The sequence below is a fragment of the Lacerta agilis genome, chromosome 9, assembly GCF_009819535.1.
Source record: "Lacerta agilis isolate rLacAgi1 chromosome 9, rLacAgi1.pri, whole genome shotgun sequence".
NCBI lineage: Eukaryota > Metazoa > Chordata > Lepidosauria > Squamata > Lacertidae > Lacerta > Lacerta agilis.
Genome location: NC_046320.1, coordinates 34950630 through 34973470, shown reverse-complemented (window position 1 = coordinate 34973470; position 22841 = coordinate 34950630). Strand labels below are relative to the sequence as shown.

The 22841-nt window shown below is 40.8% G+C and overlaps 1 protein-coding gene and 1 long non-coding RNA gene across 10 annotated transcripts; one reads left to right on the top strand and one right to left on the bottom strand.

The window, feature by feature from the left end:
• Positions 1 to 3566: 3566 nt before the first annotated feature.
• Positions 3567 to 7493, bottom strand: LOC117052780. The gene is made up of 2 exons (XR_004427318.1): positions 7382 to 7493; positions 3567 to 3817 (listed from the first exon to the last, which is right to left on the bottom strand). It is a non-coding gene; the product is annotated as an uncharacterized LOC117052780 (long non-coding RNA).
• RBM46 (RNA binding motif protein 46) lies at positions 5687 to 22529 on the top strand. Of its 9 annotated transcripts, none has more exons than XM_033159937.1 (5): positions 5687 to 5794; positions 10624 to 10795; positions 11303 to 11770; positions 12377 to 13159; positions 21844 to 22529. In XM_033159937.1, the coding sequence occupies exons 1-5, from the start codon at positions 5777 to 5779 to the stop codon at positions 22041 to 22043; spliced, it is 1641 nt and encodes a 546-aa protein (XP_033015828.1). In that variant the 5' UTR covers positions 5687 to 5776; the 3' UTR covers positions 22044 to 22529. The 9 variants fall into 9 exon arrangements, with proteins under 9 accessions (XP_033015828.1, XP_033015827.1, XP_033015834.1 ...); XM_033159936.1 differs by lacking the exon at positions 5687 to 5794 and adding an exon at positions 6435 to 6456; XM_033159943.1 differs by lacking the exon at positions 5687 to 5794 and adding an exon at positions 6740 to 6761.
• Positions 22530 to 22841: the final 312 nt, after the last annotated feature.

Sequence of the window (22841 nt, the reverse complement as noted above, 5' to 3'; positions counted from 1 at the left end):
TTATTGTTGCATATTTAACAACTTCTGACTGGTTCACCTATGCTTTTTTACATTTCTAATTTTAGACTCTGGGCTTTACAGGGGCCACCTCTTTAGATAGTAATGTGTATTAGCCCAGCTGCGTTTGGGGGACCTCCTGCTCATTCTGCTGAGAGGGGCCCTGGACTTCTGTCTCAAAGTCCTGCCAGTGAGTTTTATAAAGTGGGAAGTTAATTCACCAAAAGGCTCTCCATTTAAATTACAAAACTGCCTCCCACCATCCTGCCTGGATTTAAGGGCTGTGAAAAAACTGCACCTCCCTAGAGCTGTCCCTGTTATTAAATGTTATAAATCATGCCAGAAGTTTCTGAAGTGTAGAGACTAAAACAGTTTGGTTGGTACAAGTGGCTAACAAGCAAGCAAAAAAGAGAGAGAAAGGCTGTGTTTTGAGGGAAGATGAAAGGAGACTGCCTTGCTCTTTAATCTTTTCTTGACAATGAGACCAATTGGGTTGGAAATCATGAAGCTGCTTTATGACAGCTAATGCGCTGGGAAGTGGGAAGCATGTGTCATCATTGTGTCCAGGGCCAGACCTGCCATTAGAAAGGGTGAAACAGCCTGCGCCAGGCAGCAGATTTCAGGGTGCTGTAAAAAGTGTGGCAAATTGTCGGTTACTTAGACTGCAGTGCTGAGTACACTTACGTAGGAGCTACCACAGAGCAATTAAGAATGAAAAAGATCACTTGCGGGGTCAGAGCAAAGCCCCCCAGCAAAGCAGGAGGCACAAGAGGCCTCTGCCCTTGTTGATTCCTAGCAAGCTAGAGGCTGCTATTGATAGATGTCTCTGGAAACATGAATACTGTACAATTGGGTGGCATATTTGTTATGTTTTCAGCACCACTGGAGTGTGTGTCTGTGTGTGTGAGCTGGAATTTCTACCCCAGCCCCTAACCTGTCTTAAGCCGTTTCTGATGGTTCCATGTGGGACAGAAGAAGCCTCAGAATTCAGTATCTGATATTTAAAACAGAAGTGCTTCTTAATATAGTCACATTCCTTCTCACCAGTACCAAAACCCACATCTTGACATCATAACCATGCATCCCTTTATTGATGCATGGTTGATACCTATGCTTTCTGCAATGAAAGTCTTCCCTTGTGTTCAGTCTATGATGTATTAGAATTTTTTTAAGCTCTGATAAAACAATGGGATAACTTCCCCCCTTTAAAACTCAACTGGCTTGCATATATCTGTCTGTATGTCTGTCTGTCTGTCTATCTATCTGCTTTACACAGTTCCTATGATCTTCTTGGGAGGGGCTTGTAATTGCTCAAATAACTATAAATCACCCGGTTTGCAGATGTTGAAGGAAACAGAATAGCAGGTGGCCAACAATGCCTTTATAAAAGAGAGAAGATACATTGAAAAAACGGGTTCTGCTGATCTTCTCCCCACCTGTCTTAGACCTAACTTACTAACTGTAGTTAGTTGCTTGTGTAAATAGACACTCAATGTTGGAGCCAATTATGACTATACCAGGGAAAGCCATCAAAATGAAATGTTTCCTGGGCGTTGTTGAAATGGACTCACACCACATGGGTGCATATTCATACAGGCTGCTAATGGCTCACAGAGTTACCCATTGTTTTCTGGTGGTGATGTCACTACACTGTACCTTACATTTAGGTTACTTCTACCTGGGCACCTGTTCCCAAGTAGGTAATGTACATTTTGCTAGGCCAATGCAAACTGCCCCAAAATAGCTGCAATATAGTCTGGATTCAGTAATGCAGGGGTAGGCAAACTGGTGACCTCCATGTTTCTGACTATCAACTCCCACAATCCCTGGCTACCATGCTGGCTGGGGCTGAAGAGAGTTGTAAAACAAAACATTTGGATGACACCACATTGACTATCTTTGCAGCAAGCTACCTGAGCATAAGATGAAGACAGTTTTAAAAAGTGAGATAGCTTAATGGTGGGGGCTTGTAAATGGAAAACTAGTTGAAGAAGTCTAGGGCTGTGATTCATAGCTCCAATAGAACTATCTGGAGTAGACCACCCAGCCAATGCATAATGACTGGTGTGATCCCAACTCTACTGCTAGCACACATGAACCCAAACAATGTGAATGTGGGGCCCTTCCAACCATGCCATTCCCTCTTTTTGAGATGCAAATTTGAAAAAACTTCCTGCTGGGAGCCTTTTTTCCTTCTGCAAATGGGGTGGGTAGGAGGGAATAAAACACTGACTCTGTATCCCTGATACCCACAAACCATACAGCAAGTCTGCTGATCTCTGGTAGTCCAGATCTTAGAGTGAGGAGTGGTTGGGGGCAGAGTCTAAACAGGCAACTGCTGCAGTAAAACACCATGGCAATTGGTACCTCTTGCACGTGATCATCCCTTTCTCTTTAGCATTACAGCACCAAACCAGCTGGGGGAGAAGCTGCAACTTTGGAGGAGCTGAAAGTCATAGCGATGGGAGGCACAGACATGCTCTCACAAGGAGACAAAGCTTGACCCTCTCCCGGTGAAACAAAACTTTCGATTCAGAAGGGTTTGTGAAATGAAAAGAAGCTGCTGGCAGGAGCAGGGGGCAAGTGCAATGAGGACAGAGGCAGGGAGAAAGAAGGCAGTCCTCAGAATAGAGGAGCTTGGCCCTCCCTCCTCTTCCAGATTGTATAGTCCTGTCATCTTCCAGATAAGATAAATGGCCTCCATCAATCATCCCCTGCAGCCCTCACAGAAGCTGGCTATCTGCTTGACTCCTGAAACATATTAGCCTCCAACTGGGGGGTATTGCTGATCTGACAAGGTGCTCTTTTCTGAAAGCAGCCCCTAGGGTTTGATCATTTGCATAATGGTTTATTGTCTCCACAAAACTCAGCCATGCTTCCTACATTTTCCCAGATGATGGAATCGAGAACAGTTATTTGGGACAAGCAGGTAATTGTCAACCAAATGGAAATCAAAATGAATTTGTCAAGGAAACAAGGATTGTGCCACCAACCTTATGATTTACTCTGCCCCCCCTCAGCATGCAGTAGAATCAATGCACGCCACTTCATACTCTCAATTAAAAGAAAGAGCTGTAGGAAACAAACATCTATTATTTGCAGACTTATTTTAAATCGGAAAGCACTCGGGGCAAGACAATTTGCTGCCTGAGGCAAAGGACAAGATGGTGCCCCTTCCCATTTCATGTACAGAAAGCAGCTGAAATGACAGTTGAATCTTGCTTTAACACCTTAGGGTATATCTGACAGGACATATGATACTCCCTGCCCTCCTGCCTCACTCTACCTAATGGTAGGGCTGGTCCTGGTTAGATCCACTATGGAACAATTACTTATCCATATATACTTTCTATAAATCTGAAGAGTTTTGTATTGGTGTTTTAATGGGGAAGCCCATGACTCTTCAGAAGGCTTCTGAATATTAACTGTCGGTACAACCAAAAAAACTAACCGTTGCTCAGTCCTGGCTCAAATTCCAGTGCAACATAACCCACTGATTGCTTTCTTCTGTTGCACAGCTTTTCAGTACAGTAGTCAGGCATGAGCAAAAATGGAGGACAGCATTAATGCCAGGTTCCTTTTAAAATGTATTTCTTGTGTGTGAGACTGATTAGATCATATCTGTTTCTCTTCAGTGATGAATCACAGTTCACCTGGGCTGCACTGCCTGTGTCTTGGTCAGCATTCTGTGAGTTGTTCATCTACAATGGAACAACAGGAACAACTGGTACAATTCTGTAGTGATGTTCTCTGCTCTGTTCAGTAGCAGAAGTTTCAAAGCTGCAAAGTACTGTTTGTACCACAGCAGCTGAAGCCAAGTCTGAGGTTTTGCACAGACAAGATTAATAGGGAAGGGGAAATAATTTATCTTGCTTTTTTGTGTGCATAAGAATCAAGATTCCAGTTCTTTTAATCATTTGCATTGACTTAAGGGATGTTTGCTGGAATGCAGGGATGGGGGACCCATGACTCTTCAGATGCTGTTGTGTGACATTCCCTTATCATTGGCTGTGCTGGTTGAGGCTTATGGGAACAGAAATCCAACAACATCTGGAGATCCTCAGGCTCCCCATCCCTGCTGCAATGAGAAGCCCTGCCCAAGATTGTAATATTTAAGGCAAGAACTGAGGCCACACATGCCACACTTCAGCCCTTGCTTAGCGGCACCCTCCTGTTGAACTGAACACTAATACAGCATTATTATTCCTTTGTATTAAGGCTAACAAAATATACAGGCAATCTTGTTAAACTGTCTGAAGTTTCAGTCTGATAGCTGACAATGGTCTGCCATTATTAAGGTAAAATGATCTACCTGTGTCAAGTGACAGGTGCACATGGGAGATGTATTCATCGAAGTGAAGCTTGAAAGCAAGACACCAAAGCACTTAAGATTCTGTCAGCCTCATGTTCTTTTGCACTTTCTGCTTTGAACCTTATCCTCATTTCCCAGGCCATAATGCACTTTACAACAACAACAACAACAACAACAAATTATTACAGCAAAAGTCTGTACAAATGCTGAACTCCCTTAAGTAGATGAGAATGCATAGTAGGGTGCCATTTCTACTGTATGTAGTAAGAGTGCTTTAGCTAATCAATGAAATGTTCCAATGATCTAATTAAAAACCATCCCATAAGAAAAGCAAATTCCAGTTTTATACATCCGTGCAAGATCCAGAATATTTTTTACAAAAACATGTAAAAGTAATCAAAATCCAATTCCAAACTAATATGCAATATATGGATTTAAACAGAAATAATTAGGTTAACTGTATTTTTAAGAACCCCCCAAGAGAATTTTCAGAAGTTGGGACTCAGCAATTTACTAGAACATAAATGTAGGACTTAGAGATGGATCACATGCCACTGTGAAAACAATGTGGGCTGAGAGTTAAACTGTAATTACAGAGTATGAAAACAGTATTTAAAATTCTGCAAATAATATTTAAGATATTGAGTTTTTAATATCTCTGTATTTATTATATATAATGTGTGTGTAAATGTTGTTTTAAAAAGAGAGAATGTAAAGTACCTGATAAAGCTAAGTGGAAACAACAAAAAACACAATCACAACTTAGTTTTTCTGGATTAATACTTACTGCTGATTGCATTGTACTGGTGGCAGTGAAGCCCTGCTGCCTACAGTAGTACCCTTTTAACATTGGAAGAAACAGAAGAGTTTGAAGCAAGTGAGATTCGATGATGGGAGTGGGAGAGAGAAACAGTGGAACATGCAAGCTGAAGTTGGGGCGCTTATCTAGAAAAGCAGAGATAGGTGGTGTGGGTGTGCTATCAAAAGTGGTAGATTGCAAGGGCAGGCTAGCCAAGCACAGCCACACATACCCTTAGGCAAAATGCCATGACCACCTCAGGTGGTAGTTGCTGCAGGGCGGTGGGAGCACTTAATGGTAGCAGTCAGCTGTTGCTCCCGAGTTTCTGGCCATTGCCCTCTGTTGGAGGACAGAGCTGTTTATGCCACACAACCTGACCTGGGACCCTAACTTAACCTGCTGCCCCAAGTGCAGTGGAGGGTGCTATTCCATTCCCTTCTTCCTCAGGCTGAAAAATATCCTGGGAAGGTCCTGAAGTCAGATCATTCTCACAGACAAGAGACACAGCAAGAGAGAAGAGGTGCAATTGTGTGGTGTGTGAAGAGACAATGACCCAACTGCCATGGCAACGATATCATAGTCCTGCTTTACAACATCTGGCAAGACAGGAAGGAGCAGCCTGGTGATCACAATGGCGTCCCACAATACTGTGAGACTTGGAACTTCTCATGGGAATTCAGGAGGAGGTGGGCACTGGTAGAAGACAGGGGGTAGGCGGAACAAATAATTCTAGTTTTGTCCCCATTCTCCTCCCTGCTGAGTTGTACATGGACAATATTGAGACCTAAAGATGAAGTGGATAGGTTGTGCTAACCCCTGAAGTGTTTGTAAGCAAGATGCCTGGCAGGTGAGGACTGTCTGAGAGCAGAATGAAGTAGGTGGTGCAAAGCCCCATTTATTTTTATAGACCAGCCTCCACTGGGCAGCATGCATAAGACTGGCTTTAGAACTGTACATAAGGACCAGATGGCAACAAACCATGAAAGGTGGATACTGCAGGCTGCAAGCCCAGGGAAGAAGAGAAGGAAAACAAAGGTGATGGTTGCCAGCACCTTTCTGCTGAAGCTCAGAAAATGGCCACACTCCTTCTACAGTCTGTGCAGGATAGGGCAGAGGGCAAGGTCAGCTGGTGTAAAGTGTGTGGGACACTCAGCGGACAGCAGAGAAAGGGGAAGAAAGAGACAACTGACAGAAACCCATAAGGCAAGGGTGGTGAGGGCTTTGGCCTGGGGACAGAGTGTGTGGCCAGGGAAGAGTCCCAAAAGAGACCTGAAGGAATGCATTTGGCCCACAGGCCTTAAGTTCCACATCCCTGATGCATGAGGTGAGGCCAGAGACACAGCCAAAGGTAAGGCACTGAGGATTTTGAGCAGGGAACTCTGTCTCACTTGGTAGCTTCCATGAAAAGAAAACTGCTAATCTCTGCTGCACCACCACCACACCCGGCTAGATAAGGTACTGCAATTTTCAACACCAGCAAAACTTAGTGCTGTGAGTACCCCACCTGGCTTTTGATAGCTGCTTTCTTTGGGCTTGGCTGCTCAAACTAATTTCCTACTCAGTATGGGCTGAGCTGTTATGGAGTACCTGGGAGCTGGCTGAACAGCTGGCCTACCTCTTGGCTACCAACCATCCCATCCCAGCTCTGGTGATGTGAGTGTCCCACTACCCCTGGAAAGAAGCTGTGGGGATGGCTTTTTGTTTTGCTTTTTGCACCATATTTTACCAGCCAAAATGCTGGCTGCAGGCCTGCAACTGAGAGTCATTTCAGTAGAATCACACTTAGGCATCATTAACTTCCCTGGGCTGGAGCTATTAACATTTATTGCAACTGTTTGATTGTTACCTGGAAGGAAAATATATTATTTAATATCTTTTCAGCTGTAACGTGGGGAGTAATGCTAAGCTGTAAAATGCCTGTTTTTGAATTGCTTAGTGGATCATAGGAGTGCCTGGAGGCCAAACGGTAGCCTGGTGCCACAATGACTACACAGTTCACAGTTAGGAGAAAGTTTAACCACCAGCCAAATCTGGGTTTAGCCTAGTGGTGTGGGAGCAAAAAAGTGGCAATGTAAGCCAGAGTGAGGGAACCTTTGGGCCTTCAGACTACATTTCCCATCATCCCTGGCCATTTGGTCATGCTGGCTGATGGGAGTCGGAGTCCTATATGTACCTTTCTTTGCTTATTTGTTTGTTTTGTATCACAAAAAACCCTAATTGCATACAGAACACCAAAGGTTCCCTATTCCTCTGTCAGCCACAGTTTGTCTTACCGTGTTGTGGGAACCAGGCCAGTGTGTGTGTAGCTATGTTGCATCTTTCCCCTTTCCTTTCAACCCTTTGTGCGGCCCCACAAAACTGCTCACACTTACTTAGGAGTAAGCCCCCCCCCATGGAACCTACTTGCGAGTAAACGTGCCTCATTCTGCCTATGAGCTGGCAGCTCCCTTCCCATTGGCTGCTTGTGGCCATCGACGAGTATTATTATTAGACTGGGGAGGCGCGTCCGTTGGGATTTACAACCGCCTCCCCTCCTGCGGGAAACCACGCGCGCCGCACGCCCCTCCACCTCTTTAAAGAAAGCGAACCCTCCCACCTGTCCTCGTGCCGCTCCGCCGGGGTTCAAGGGCTCCCATTGGCAGGCGGCCGCCGTCAATCTTTGTAAGGCGCCACGCGAAAAAAGCGGCCGGCGCAAACTCAGACGGCCGAGTGCGGCAGATGCGCGTGTGCCACACGGGTGAGAAGGCGTGGCGCGGCTTCGCTAGTTCGTCCCGTGTTCTCCCCTCTCTGTACAATAGAAGGAAGCCTTATTTCCCCCCACCCACCTCCGTCCTAGGCGGTAGGAACCTTCCTGGGCGACAAGGTTGACAGGTGGTAATGTGTAATTCCTGTCCTGCCGCCGTCGGCGCTGAGCTCCTTTCCCTTTCGGCTCCTCTCTCCTCACTCCCTGTCTTGGTTTCTCAAGGGAAGGGGAAGCGGTTGTTCGTGAGGGCTTGGGAAAAGGGCCCACAGAAGGGCGGGAAGGGCGAGGGCCAGCGGAGACGTTCGCACGAGCTGGGCGAAGCGACGGGCTCGATTCGAACAGTTTCGAAAGCAGGCCGTAGAAACGGCCTTTATACATTTTCTCGCCTTTCCGGAAACAGAACCGAGGGAGCCCCGGGGGTTTAAAGCCAACCACCCTGAGAAAGAGCCGAGGAGAAAATGGAAAGGCGGGGTAGAAACCGGAGCGGCAGGCTAGCCTGCCTTGCCTGCCTCTCCTCCCACCGACCCACCCGCGGATGCGGCCTGTAGGCCCTGCGTCTGATCCTTCGCACCCCTGCCCTTGGTTAAGATTGGTCCCCTTGCCTATAAGGTATTAGGAAGTGGGGGAGAATCCGGCCGGTAGGCCGAAAGCCTGAGGTCCAACCTCCCCGGAAGTTTTGCCGCTCTACGTTGGCAGCATTAGACTTGCGCAGCACAGAATTCTCGATTTGGCCATATCACCGGAACGTGGGCCGCTTTAGGATCTTGCCTCAAAAATACCTGGTTTTTGAGTTTATGTTAGGGTTGATGCCGGCATTAGCGTTCAAAAGAGGAGGCTTCGGGCGCACTCCTAGTAAAAGAAAACAAACGCCGCCTCTCTATAGAAAAGTCACAAGGTGCTCTTGAGTTTCATATTAGAAGCTATGGGGTTAGCGCTCCCCCCAGAATCAATCAATCAATCAAATAAATAAATAAATAACTGAGGACCTGGACCCCCCCATGCCCATGTTAGAAGCACTACTAAAATGGTGAATGTGTACACCAGGAGTCTAGAAATCTTTGATACCATGTTCTTTGTTAAAATCCGGCAATGGGGGGGGGGTTAGAAAAATTTCTAGTGCAGTATATTTCTCTGGAAATGCGCTGTTTAATGTGCTTGGCACAAGGGGCTCACCAGTATCTGTCTAGGAAGGATGAGGTTTGGGTCTCTGAGAGCACCAATAAAATAAAATGCACTGTTTCATAAAATGAATTGTTCAGTGCCGTAATTATTCCTTAAATCTTCAAACAGAGTAAGGAAGGTGCATGCTACTGAGTTGTCATGTTTTACAATATTTACAGGTATTTCAACAAAAACAATTTCCAAGTAAACATTTGAATCCGTTTGAATTTATTATTTTTTAAAATTACATTGTGCATTTCCCCCCCTTCCTAATAAGAGACATTATTTGACTTGCTTTTGGGGAAAGGTTTTTATATAACATGCACAATTGAGCGAAGTATGTATAATAAACATAAGTCAAACATGCTAAATTGGATCCTAGTTGAAAACCTGCATATTAAATCTGTGTTTTTATATGGAACAGATTCCCTTGGGAGGTGGTGGACTTCATTAGAGGTTTTTTGGCACAGGTCAGGTGGCCATCTGTCATGGATGTTTTAGTAGAGATTCCTGCATTGCAGGGGGTTGGACTAGGTGACCTTCGGGGTACCTTCTAACTTTACAATTTCAGAGAATCTCTGCTTAGCAATATGTATGTACTGGGAATCCTGACTTATAACAACAACAACAAAAAGGTTAGTTGCAAACAAGATAACTTCAAAGCTGGTTAGTTTAAGCTGAGATCTTTTGAAATAAAAAGTAAGCTCAGCAAGTGCTCCTTGCCCCATGAGAAGGGAAGGGGACTACTGAATCCAACACTTTGTCTTACCAGAAAATGTGGTTATTTGCATTAACAACATAAATTGATTGCTAATCAAATAGTTCTTAGCACCTAAAAATGGTTAACTGTGTTTCAGTTCTGTTTTGTTATTTTAGCTTTTTCCCATTACAGATAATAGCTTCTAGATGAAAGAGGGAGGATCACATTTGAAATAAACAAGAATTATTGAGTCCATTTAGCAGTTTATAAAAGCATTTACAAAAGCTTGCAGTTCATTGCACATGCCCATTTATCTAAAGTAATTCTGCTTATCCACTAAAGCTAAAACACTATAAACACTTTAAACATTTTGTTTCACTTTTCTGGTTTATGTTCATACAGTGTTTGGGGGTTCAGGAATAGACTGCATAATAAAACCATACAATGAGTAAACAAACAAACCCCTGTGCTGCAAAATGTGAGTCAGCAATATCAAAAGCAACACGATGACTAGAAACAAATACAATATCCTGGAAATTAGCAAGCATATACAGTGGTACCTCAGGTTACAGACGCTTCAGGTTACAGACTCTGTTAACCCAGAAATAATGCTTCAGGATAACCTTTGTTCAGGATAAGAACAGAAATCGTGCTCTGGTGGCGCAGTGGCAGCGGGAGGTCCCATTAGCCAAAGTGGTGCTTCAGGTTAAGAACAGTTTCAGGTTAAGAACAGACCTCCAGAATGAATTAAGTTCTTAACCTGAGGTACCACTGTATAGATATATCATGAATTTTCTTTGAAATATATCAGGTTACTTAAACATTTAACTGATTTCCAATAAAGGTTTTTCAATAACGAGAAATAAGAAATTGTGCTTTCTGTTTAAGCAACACTATGAACATTCTATCAGTTTGCAGAAGACGTTACAGCAATGAATGAAGAACACACAGATGTAACGAATGGGTGCAGTAAAGTCAGAACTGGTACTCAGAATGAGGCTGCCTTATTGGCTCTTATGGAAAAGACTGGCTACAACATGGTTCAAGAAAATGGACAACGAAAATTTGGTGGACCACCACCGGGTAAGAAAGCAAACCTGTGTGTTTTGAGAATGTTAAGCTTTGGAGTGGGAGTGAGGGAACAGGTTTTGAATTAATACGTGTAATAGGTCAATTTAACATTGACAGAGAACTCTGTAGTTAGTTTTTCAAAGAGCCTAGATCCTTTTTGTACTTAGTGTTACAAGAAACACTGCATTTTCTATAATTGGACCTATCCCAGCTTAAGATAAAGTAACTGGATTCAAGTTGATTTATTCCTGTTTGTTAGACTAGGCTATAATTCTGACCATATTTTGAAGTAAATTCAATTGAAATCACTAACTTGCAGGATGGGGTAGGGGAATAGAGCTATTAAACTATTTTCAAACTCCATTAATAAAACAGATAATTTACCTCATCTATTTATCACACAGGAAACAACAAATTAGAAATTTCCTAATGTGTTAAGACATGTATGTTAAAGTTCTTATTGGGAATGTATCTTGTCTCATAGCTTTTGTAATAATGTGCTGAACAATTTTTTTTAAGGTTGGGAAGGTCCACCACCACCTCGAGGCTGTGAAGTTTTTGTAGGGAAAATTCCCCGTGATATGTATGAAGATGAACTAGTTCCTGTTTTTGAAAGAGCTGGGAAGATCTATGAATTTAGACTGATGATGGAATTTAGTGGTGAGAATCGTGGATATGCATTTGTAATGTATACAACCAAAGAAGAAGCTCAGCTTGCCATTAGGATCCTTAATAATTATGAGATCCGTCCTGGAAAATTTATTGGTGTTTGTGTAAGTTTGGATAACTGCAGACTATTTATTGGAGCTATCCCAAAAGAAAAGAAGAAAGAGGAGATCTTAGATGAAATGAAAAAAGTTACGGAAGGTGTAGTAGATGTTATTGTGTATCCAAGTGCAACTGACAAGACAAAGAATCGTGGTTTTGCATTTGTAGAATATGAATCCCACAGAGCTGCAGCTATGGCACGAAGAAAATTGATTCCTGGTAAATCTTTGTTTTTCATATAAAGTGTAAACATATTCTTTTCAAGCACTTCATTCCTTGATATGGACTTCACTAAGAGCCAACCTTGATGAGATAGTGGCATGTTCTTGTTCCCTAGCCATGTAGAAAGCAGGGAGTGGTGGATCTGATTAAGAACAAAATGGGCAGCACATAGGTGAGGAATGCTAAATTATCCCCCGGCTACAGTTTACCTTGAAGCCTGTGTTCAAGTCCTTTTCTCCCACACTTTTGTTCTTAAAATTGGACCACCATTTCATACCTGATAAGAGTCAATTTGGGTTTTTAATATACTGTTGCCATCACAGCTAGTTCAGCCCTAACATACTCAAGCGAGAAATGAAGAAATGACAATGAGCTTTCTTACATAAAACATCCTGTGTAGCTGAGAGTTGATTTTTGGCTCTCCTGATTTGGTTCCCTGCAAATCAACCACGATGCCCCATCCCACATTGCTTATGACAGCCTTCAACCATTTGGAAAGGCTTTTGGGGGTTGTGGGGTGAAGGGAGAAGTAGATGAACATTCTTAGGTAACTATGGAAAATGTTAAAAATTGATGCATTTTCATTTCATTTTCATTTCATAGGAACATTCCAGTTGTGGGGCCATACTATTCAGGTTGATTGGGCAGACCCAGAAAAAGAGGTTGATGAAGAAACCATGCAGAGAGTCAAAGTATTATATGTTAGAAACTTGATGATCTCGACTACAGAAGAAACAATTAAGGCTGAATTTAACAAATTTAAACCAGGAGCTGTTGAGCGTGTAAAGAAACTTCGAGATTATGCTTTTGTTCATTTTTTCAACCGAGATGATGCAGTTGCTGCTATGTCAGTAATGAATGGGAAATGCATTGATGGAGCTAGCATTGAGGTAACACTCGCCAAGCCAGTAAACAAAGAAAGTACCTGGAGACAACATCTGAATGGACAAATTAGTCCCAGTTCTGAAAACCTCCTTGTCTTTGCAAACAAAGAAGATGGTCACCAAAAATCACTACCGAAGCCAGCCAGTCTCCCAATTCGACTGAATGGACAGCACAGTCCAAGTCCTCCTGAAATTGAAAGGTGTACTTACCCATTTTTTCCTGGAACAAAGCTTACTCCAATTAGCATGTACTCATTAAAATCTAGTCATTTTAGTTCTGCAGCAATGCAGTTAGATTATTACTGCAACAAAAATAACTGGGCTCCTCCAGAATATTACTTGTATTCAACTACAAGTCAAGATGGAAAGGTTCTACTAGTGTACAAGATTGTTATTCCTACTGTTGCAAATGGATCCCAAAGTTATTTTATGCCAGACAAACTCTGCACAACAGTAGAAGATGCAAAAGAATTATCAGCACAGTTTGCACTGCTACACTTGGGTAAGTTCTTAAAACTTTTATTAGTGTTGTGGTTCTTGGTGTTCATTATTTTAGCAGAATGAATAATTAATCTAAAGCAAATAAGACTTCATAGTGGCCCCTGGTGATTAGTAAGCAAGCTGTATGGAAAAGCCTGCATTTTATACTCCAGAGATACTTTAGAATCTTTTACATACACCAAGGGATGTAGAGACTTTGGACTTTTTGCCTCAGAACGCACCTGTCAGATACTCAGTTTCATCTTTTTAACTGTCAAGCAGCAGCATGCTAGAGAACAAGAATACATTTAATCTTCAGAGTAAATATGATTTTCTTTGTCGTTTTGGTCCATGTTCATCTATGGGATCTTTGCCTTTAAGATTGAGGTTTCTTCTAGTATTATTGAAAAGGCAGTGGCAGTTAATTTTAATTTCAGTCACATACTTGTGTTGGGGGGATTGCAGAAAAAAATGATACAGTAAAATTGTTTGGGGATGGAGTTATGCAAATGCTTTAACTTTTCTCAGGGCTTTGTGAGGCATTTACTGTCCTTAGAGATGTGTTTGTCATGCACCAGCATGTGGCCCTCAGAAGGCAATACAGCCCTTGGACTTGAAAAAGTTTCCCACCTCTGGTTTAAGCTATGAGTGGTAAAATATTTCCCCAAACCTCTTCACCTTTCCCAAGCTCTTTTTATAAGCAAATAGTCACTGTTTGCAAAAGCTAACCACTTCCTTTGTGAAAAGGACTTGATAAGGCCTTAGAGGTTGTAAAGTAAAGGGTTTGTGAAAATTCGACCAGGAAAAGATAAAGCATGATTGAGGTCACATCTGCAGGAGAAAGTGCTATCCAGCTACATGATTAATGTTCCAAATCAGAAGATATGTCAGGCGGGTTATGATTTAAATTATTGCCCAGCACTGTGCGTATATGCAGTTGCGCATGAGTTGATTGCACGCAAGTGGGAGGATGCCTGTACAGCATTTATAATCTGAAGGAAGTCTTAGGCTCAGTCAGCTGCCAGTTTGGATTTTTTTCAGTTGATTATACTTAGTTCTACCTTACTTGTTTCTTAAGTACTTACTACTGCTCTGAGTTACCTTTCCCCCCAAACCCATTCCTTTTGTATTATTCTTGGGTCCAATCTTGTATAGCAGTAGCCTCCTAATTGACTTGCCTGGTGTGATTTTTACATGACTGAAGTGTTGTACTGTACAATATGGTCTGGCTGGTGAGGTTTGATACTGCTGTCTCTGCCGACTTCTCTTAACCAGCAGTTTTAAGAAAGTGAATATCCTAATTCTTAGTGCTCAGACTACACATTCTGTTGGATATTTTCTACTCCTGTATTACAGGGGTTACTATAATATAATCTTCAGAATCCCTATCAGGATTATATGCCTAATCTCTATTGCACTGTCTACTTCCTGCCATTCAAAGTTCAGGTTAACTTTTATCAATATAAAAGCTGGTATTTGAGAATTTTCAGCAGAGTAGCTATAATAAATACTCCACTACCCTTTCTCAATCTAATATTGAAAACTTTATAGATGATCTGTTTCTTTAAAACATCCTATTTGATATGCCCCATTGATAATATTTTGCTGCTACGCAAAATCCAGAATTCTAGCTGAAGCCCTTAAGAGGAAATGGGTAAAGTAAGACTAAAGGCATAATAATATATAGTGTTTGTATAGCACTCCCAAGTATTCATAGTGCTTCATGTGCATTATCTAGTTGTAATCTCTACAACCTTGCAAGGCAAGTCATTATTTTCCTCCATTTTTGGAGATATGTGGGGATTGAGAGAGGGAAAGAGGGTCTTGGTTAAGTCTACCTAGTCAGCTCATGCCTGAGGACCACTGGTCCTGTTTGCTATGGATGATAGGAGTTGTAGTCCCAAAACAGCTGGAGGGCCGAGTTTGGGGATGCCTGATAATACACATTTGGCAGAACAGTTTCCCCTAATATTATGCATTATTTTATGTTGTTTCCACTAATATATGCATTATGCATACTTTATTCCAGTACATGCATTTATTTACTTGGCTGGAAAACTGCATTGCAAAATTAGAATAATTTTTGAGGTTGTTTTGGTTCTTGTATTGGTTTGGGAAGTGTGAATCAAATGTGAACTGTATTGAAATCTCTGTGACTAAAGTTGTGTCAGTTTACAGTAAACATTTCATTTTCCCTCCATATTCCTATCTGTATTAACAATTTTCAAACATGGCAGTACAGTGGAACCTCTGATTATGTACTTAATTGGTTCTGGAGGTCCGTTTTTATCCTGAAATAGTTCTTAATCTGAAACACCACTTTAGCTAATGGGACCTCCAGCTGCTGCTGCACCACTGCCGCCCGATTTCTGTTCTCATCCTGAAGCAAAGTTCTTAACCCGAGGTAGAGCGGAGTCTGTAACCTGAAGCGTCTGTAACCCGAGGTACCACTGTACAAGAGAGGCTTAAAAAGTACATTTATTTAGTTAGAAGGCTGGCCACTTTTCAGACCAGTAGTGTCACAAAGTGCTTTACAATAACTAAAACACTTCAGCAACAATAATTAAAATACAACAATAATACAAACATAGAATAAAATAGGCTAAAGCCAGCATTGGAAACATGTCCCAACTATTGTAGCTCAACTATCAACCTCACCCCATTTTAAAACAACATTTCTTTAGAGCTTGTTTAAAAGAGATAAGAAATGGGGCTTTCCTGACTTCTACTGGAGTTGAGTTCCATAAATGGGTGGCCACAACAGAAAAGGCCTGGTTTTACAGGCAAGAATCTTAGGATTTGAGTTGACTGGAATAAGTACAGGAGATAACATAAAGTAATATGAACTCAAACTGTTTGGGCCTGTAAATGTTAACAACAATTTTGGCATGATTGACTTAATTCAGGGGACCCCAAATTTACCCGGCCTTGGGCCGGTTCCTCCAGCGCCGATCGCACAGCGGGCTGGAGGGCGGGGGAGCACGCGCCCATACGTGCGCACACTCGCTTTTTCCGGTGCGCTTCCAGGTCGGCACAGCACCAGAAATAGCTTGTGTGCATGTGCACGGGCCTCCGCAGACCCGAAAGTGCACCGGAAATGACGTTTTGCGCATGCGCAAAAGCTATTTTCGTTGCCGCGACCACCCAGAGATGGGCAACTGCGCTACACCGGTAAGAGCGGGTGTTGGGGGTCGTCGGGGGCTGCACAATTGGCCCAAGGGCCTTAGTTTGGAGATGTCTGACTTAATCTCTTGGTCCCAGGAAGAAGCGAGGGAGCCACATTTTGTACCAACTGTAGTTTCCAAGATATCTTCAAAGGCTATTTGGAGTAGTCTAGTTTGGAAATCATTAATGTGTGAATGACTATGGCAAGGTCAGATCTCTGAAGATTGGGTGGTACGATAGCTACAAACTTACGTTGATAAAATGCACCCCTGTACTTTCTCTCCTAGTCCTTTGAGGCCTAGTCAAGAGAACAGAAACAGACCTACAAACTATGCTAATAGAAGGAAGGCCACAAACAAAAGAATACATTGAATCCTTCCTTCTCTTGTGACATTGGCAGTGCCCTCCAAAAGGCAGAAATGCGTCTTACTGTTGCATTTGAGAGTTGTACTCAGGACTTGCATGTCCTAAATTTTACAGGAATTATAATTATTGGGTACTGTATATAGTCTTACATAGAAGTCTTCCTGTTACAGTCATACCTCGTGTTGCGTACGTTCGGGATACGCACTCCCACACCCTGGAAGTGTTTGCTGGAGCACGCGCGACTGCCGGATGCACAGAATGCTTCTGCACACTTCGCGCATGCGCAGAAGCGCTCAAATCGCACGACTTACGGTTTTTTGGTTGTTGTTTTTATGTGCATTCGAGTTACGCACTCACGCGTTACGCACGGTGACCCGGAACAGATCGCGTGCGTAACCTGGGGTTTTAGAAATAATTTTGTCTTAAACATTTTGTTCATCATTTTAATGAAAATATTTCATCATCCAGATTTTTTCAATTTTTTAGAAAAAAAAGCTTTGAGGGGAAAAGGGGCCTTTAAAAAACATATTCTGCCCCCCCCCCCGGGCCTTCACATTTCTAATTGTTTGTTAGAGAAAGGAACCAGCCTGCCACTTCACACAACAGGATAACCACAACAAATCTAACATAGCTAGAGGTTAGGAGATTTTCCAAACAGTATAAAGTTGTACTTACCATTCAGCTTTTATAGCTACGTAATAATAACATTAGATTACTGAAAAATGTCCAGGTTTGGAAACACAATTTAAAATGTTGCTGAGAAGGGAACTATCACAGAATTGTCAGTTATTGGTAGATATGGAAACCAACTTTAAATTATCTGTATTAAAATGTAAGAAGATCATGGGTTATACTGCCTCAATCAATGGACATGTGAAAGTTTATAGGAGAGAGAAATAGTAAACATTTTTCCTGTGCCAATATACCTGAAAATAAATACAAAGTAACAGATAGGTTTCCTTGTATAAAAGGGATTTTTTTTGTTTGGCAACTATGTCCTGTACTAAAACAAATGGGAGTCTGATCAAGTCCATAATCGGCAAGACCCCTGTATTTAGATCTTGTTATTTTAGTATGTGTTATGCAAATCTATACCCTTGTGACTTCAGTGTACTAAGGAAACCTCTAGATTGCTGTTAGTTAGAAATGAAGAGCTCAGTACTTCTGGAACTTATGCCTTGAGATCAGCACTGCAACAACATACTATTCTTGTGTTCTTAGCTGGCATATTTGTGCAGGTGTATTTTGCAGTGCCAACACAACATAACAGTATTGTACTGTATAATGAATTTTGTGGTGGTTGTTGAAGGAGTTGGTGCCATTTTTCTTAAGGTGTGTGCTAGCACAGGAAGATTGGGGGTTGTTAATCATAACTTCAGTGTGCGGAAGATCAATGCCCTAAAGTGAGTTAAGAACTAAAAAGTTACACATACATAACAAAACTGAAAATGCATAGTCCAGTTAATTAAGTTCCAGAATTCCATACACTTTTGTTAGGGTTAACATCACCTTGAAGATTGTTACATTCTGTCTCCACTGCTTGCAGAAAGGGTACATAACCTCCCCAGTCTGGACCTGTGTAGGAAAATTTGGAGAAAGTAAGCAGGTAAGTAACTTGATTGGGAAAAAAGGGTCAAATTCATGCCTGGTTAAACGCTTGGAATTTCCCCTGGAATGAAATTGCCATTTGCAGAGAAATAACTTGTGCTTCGATTATGGCACTTTTATTTTGTATGTTGCATGTAACTTCAGTAATTAATCCCCAATAGTAAAAAGTCACAAATTCTCCATTGTAAAGAGTGGTCATGGTATATATTTAACTGTTGGCAGAAATAATATGAAAATATGTAAATACAGTAGTTTTTCCTTTCATATTTTTTTTAATGGGCACAAGGAATTTCTGTGTGACAAAAATCATGCTTAAATGAGCCTTACTCTGAGAATCATGACCTCCTTAAGTTGCATATAAACTAATTGATGTTTTAACACTGTTTTTTTTCTGTTCCCCCACACCACCCACTGATATTAAATGTCTTCTACTGTTCATAAAGTTTTATTTAGTGTGACTCCTTTTGCTTCTTTTTGTCTCAACCCCCCCATGCTGATTTTACTGTCACACTAAATTCTTTCCCTTTTCATTTCACATTTTTATCTAGATTATGGCAGAAGCTTATGTATATTATTCATGTTTAGCACCTAGTATATTGTTAGCATGCCTATAAATAATATTGATGACGTAGTGCCTGTGTTTTGGTTCATGGAGCTTTAAAATATATGTTGAAAAATAAATGGCAAGGATTATGAAGTCCAAGGAATGAAGTTGGTCTGAACCTGTGTACTCTACTTTAACTGGAGGGCTGCAAATTAAATGATTTCTAATCCCCCTATGCCTCCCCCCCCCCCAAAAAAAATCCTGCCTAGTTCAGGAGAGTAGATATGCTAGTCTACTGTAGCAAAACAAGCCATATTTATGGCACTTTAAAAGACTTAAAACAAATTTATTTATTGTCCATGCAGGTTTTAAGAACTATAGTATAGCATTTACATTTTCCTAATAATACAGCTATGTACTTGTTTTTATTTTGAACCAATATGTAACTCTGCCAAGTCATCTAGAACAGTGGTTCATAACCTTTTTGGTACAGCAGCCCACAAGTTCACATTTCCTTGGTATGGTGATCTATAGCTTCATTGTCACGTGAATTTTGGATCTTAGGTCTTTGACAGCCATCAGCTTTGTGCATTTTGATGGCAAGTTTGCCTATTTTATAACCAACAACTTGAGGCACCCAAAGACAAATATATTTAACACTCCTATTAATGTGCAATTTGTTGAAATATTGATAGTATAGTATGGATTCCGTTCAACTTCCAAGGTACGACTGTACTTACAAAGTTATTCTCAGTTTTGTTTATGGGAATGTCAGAACACCCACCATCTGGATCGCAGGATATTGCTTCAAAAGCTATAAAATTATTCTATAAACATATGGTTACATAAACAGTGTAGGGTCCCATCTGTACTATATATTTAAAGCAATGTTATATCACTTGGCTTCCCCCAAGTAATCCAGGAAACTGTTTGTTATGGGTTCTGAGAATTGTTAGAAATCCCTGTTCCCCTATAGAGCTACAATTCCCCAAGTGGATTAACAGCCCAGGGAACTCTGGGAATTGTAGTTCGGTGCAGGGGAATGGGTTTTCCTAACAACGCACAGCACCCTCGGCCTGTAAAGCGAGATGAGTGCCGCAGTCCCAGAGTCGTCTGCGACTTGACTGTCAGGGGTCCTTTACCTTTAGCTTTTATGAGTGTGAAAGTGATGTAATACTGCTTTAAATGTATAGTGTAGATGTAGCATTATAATGACCTATAAATTTTATTTATTTCTTTATTCATGATAAAGTCCATTTTGGCAAGTAATAGTGGCAGTGTATCACATGATCTGCCATGATCTGCCAGGGAGCAGTTCTAAGCATTAAAATGTAAGACTTGAGCCTTTCTCTTTGTCAACATAGCATTTCAATATGCCAATGAAACATAAAGTTGTAAGAGGTGTTCATTGTTTCAGTTAAGGATTAAAAGTAAAAAATTATTATTTGGGGTTTACTTATAAACTCCACTTGCACAGGCATTGCAAGTTGCAATCCATAGGCTGGGAAACACTGTTTTAGAATATAATCTGTTGGCTAAAACCAAGGGTAGCTTCATCCTGTTCCTTTTACAGTGTTGAGAAAACAATGTGGCTTATTTTGGCTTGTATTACCTTGGAAGGCATAACTGAGTGGGGAAATTAAGATTTTTGTTGGTCAATCATAAAATAGAAATTTAATTTGTTACTAAACAGTATTGAATTTTAAGGTGCACATGCTGGGAAATTATTTATAGATGTGTTTTTAGCTGTTTTCCTTTGAAAGGCTTGTTGCAGTTCTGCAAGTTATTATTAATGTATTTGTGCAGCAGCAATAATACTTAAATTGTTAAGAGATGTAGGCATATACCAAGATGCATGGTAGTTAAATATTGGCTAACTGATGTGATAAAAAGTACTGCCACTTTCTTTTTTCTCTGAAACTGATTTATTTCTAACTTGTAGATTGAGTCTTAAAGGCAAAGATTTAAAACTTGCTAAGGTTGGACTCTTGGAAACCCATTATCAGTGTGGCAGCATGATAACTCTGTTTCTGCAAAAATAAAGATGCAACTGAAATCTATAAATGAAATTTCTGTTAGGCAGGGGCTAATTAGACATTATATGCAACTATGTGAATAAAGCACTGAAGACTTTCTTGCCTATAAAATACTCTTTTGAAAGGAGGCATCTCTGTTCCAAATCTGCTTCCAGGTGTGTTTAATCTTCAGAATGAGTTTCTGATCCTTCAGGAGGAAATATGCTGCTAATTGGGAGTGGAGAAGGGCAGAGGATGTGCTAAATCTTTTTCACTCCATGTCCCCACCCAATCGCAATAAACAGCTTAAAGATTTTATTCTAAAAGGCTTGCAGGGGTTTTTTTATATGCATTTGCATATAATGTTTAATTAGACCCTAAGTGCCCAGTATTTGTAGCTACTAGGAACAAAATTTCTGAGCCATCTCTTAGTGTAACAACATTTGCAGTTCAGTATCCTCCATCTTCATTGCGTTTGACCTTGTGAGGCTTGAAATGTATAGACAGTTGTTTAGCTGAAGGTCAAAGCATGTAAGCTCCTGTCTCCATGTGACAGTCATGCAAATTGCTTTTACCTCCGCTGTGCCATGGGTTATGCGCTTGATAAGTTGTAATGCTGTGCCAGGCTATTAGATGGCACCACAAAGTCTTCATTGGGGACATCCAGGGAGGTAGCCAGAGTTCCACCTGATAGTTAATTTTGTACAAGCAAGACAAGTAATCTCTCTCTCTGTGTGGCCCCGTCATACTTTGTTTTAGAGAGCTTTGGCTCAAAGTAGCCCATGTGTATAGGTGGTCTTTAGTGCTGTTGGTGAGCAGTAAGGTTTTGAGTGAGGAATGTGTAGGTTGCATGGAAGTTTTAGTAAAAGGCCAAAGATATCTGTTTACATAGCCTAGATTTGCAGAAAACAAAAACAGTGACAATTGTTTTATTTCTTAACTTTCGTTGCTTAATTAAACTTCTGTTGTACATTCAAACTTAACTCAGATTTTTTATTTTTTTTACAGACTACAATTTCCGTCGAAGTTCAGTAAATAACATTTCTCCAGTTAGTGCTACTCTCTCTTCTGGAACAACCAGCATGTTACCATATACATCCAGACCATATTCTTATCCAAGCTACCCTTTGTCACCAACAATTCCACTTGCTAATAGCAACCATGTTGGACAGCGTCTGTATATCTCCAATCAGGCCTCATTCTTTTGAAAAAAAAAGAAAAAGCTGGAGGAAAATGGAATACGTTTTATTTTATTTTAAATCTAGAGTGTAGTTTTAGTTTTAATCGGGTCCACGCAATTAGTTTTGGTGAGTTAACTTTATCCATTTTACAGATTGCTTATAAATTTACTGAATTTGTGTGAAGATAAAGTTTCAAACGTGTTTTTGTTTGGCAAGAATGGGATTCTTTCAAACGTGACATTGTATTTCATGCCTTGTCTAATTGTAGGCAAGGGAACCCAAGTAATATTTTTTTAAAGTAATTACTTTGCTGAATGGTAGCATTAACATATTTTAAGTGCCTACAAATGTTGGTTATAATCTTGTTACCAAGGATCACACTTCTTTTCTTTTCTCTTTTGGAGATGGGAAACATTATTTTGTTAAAAAGCAAAGTATTATGTAAGAAGGAAATGATACAGATGAGAGATTTATTTTTGTAGAAAAACAAAAACAAACTTAACTCCAAGTGAATGCTTCCAAGTGAATACCTCCAAATTTGACTTCACACAAATAACTTATATACTATTGTGGTCCTTGTAAATCACTTTGCATATTTTAGTTGCATCATAAATATTTGTTTTATTAATGAAACAAATTATTTTGTGTTAATTTATCCAGTGTTTACATTGTTAAGCATTATTTGTTAAAGGTACTGTTCTATTTGCATGTTGTCAAGTTTTTAATGTTTATATCATGTGTTTAATTCCATACTTGAATGCAGACATTTTGACATTAAATTCTTGCTGTATAAAATACTAATGAGATTTGTCTTTAATACGTAAA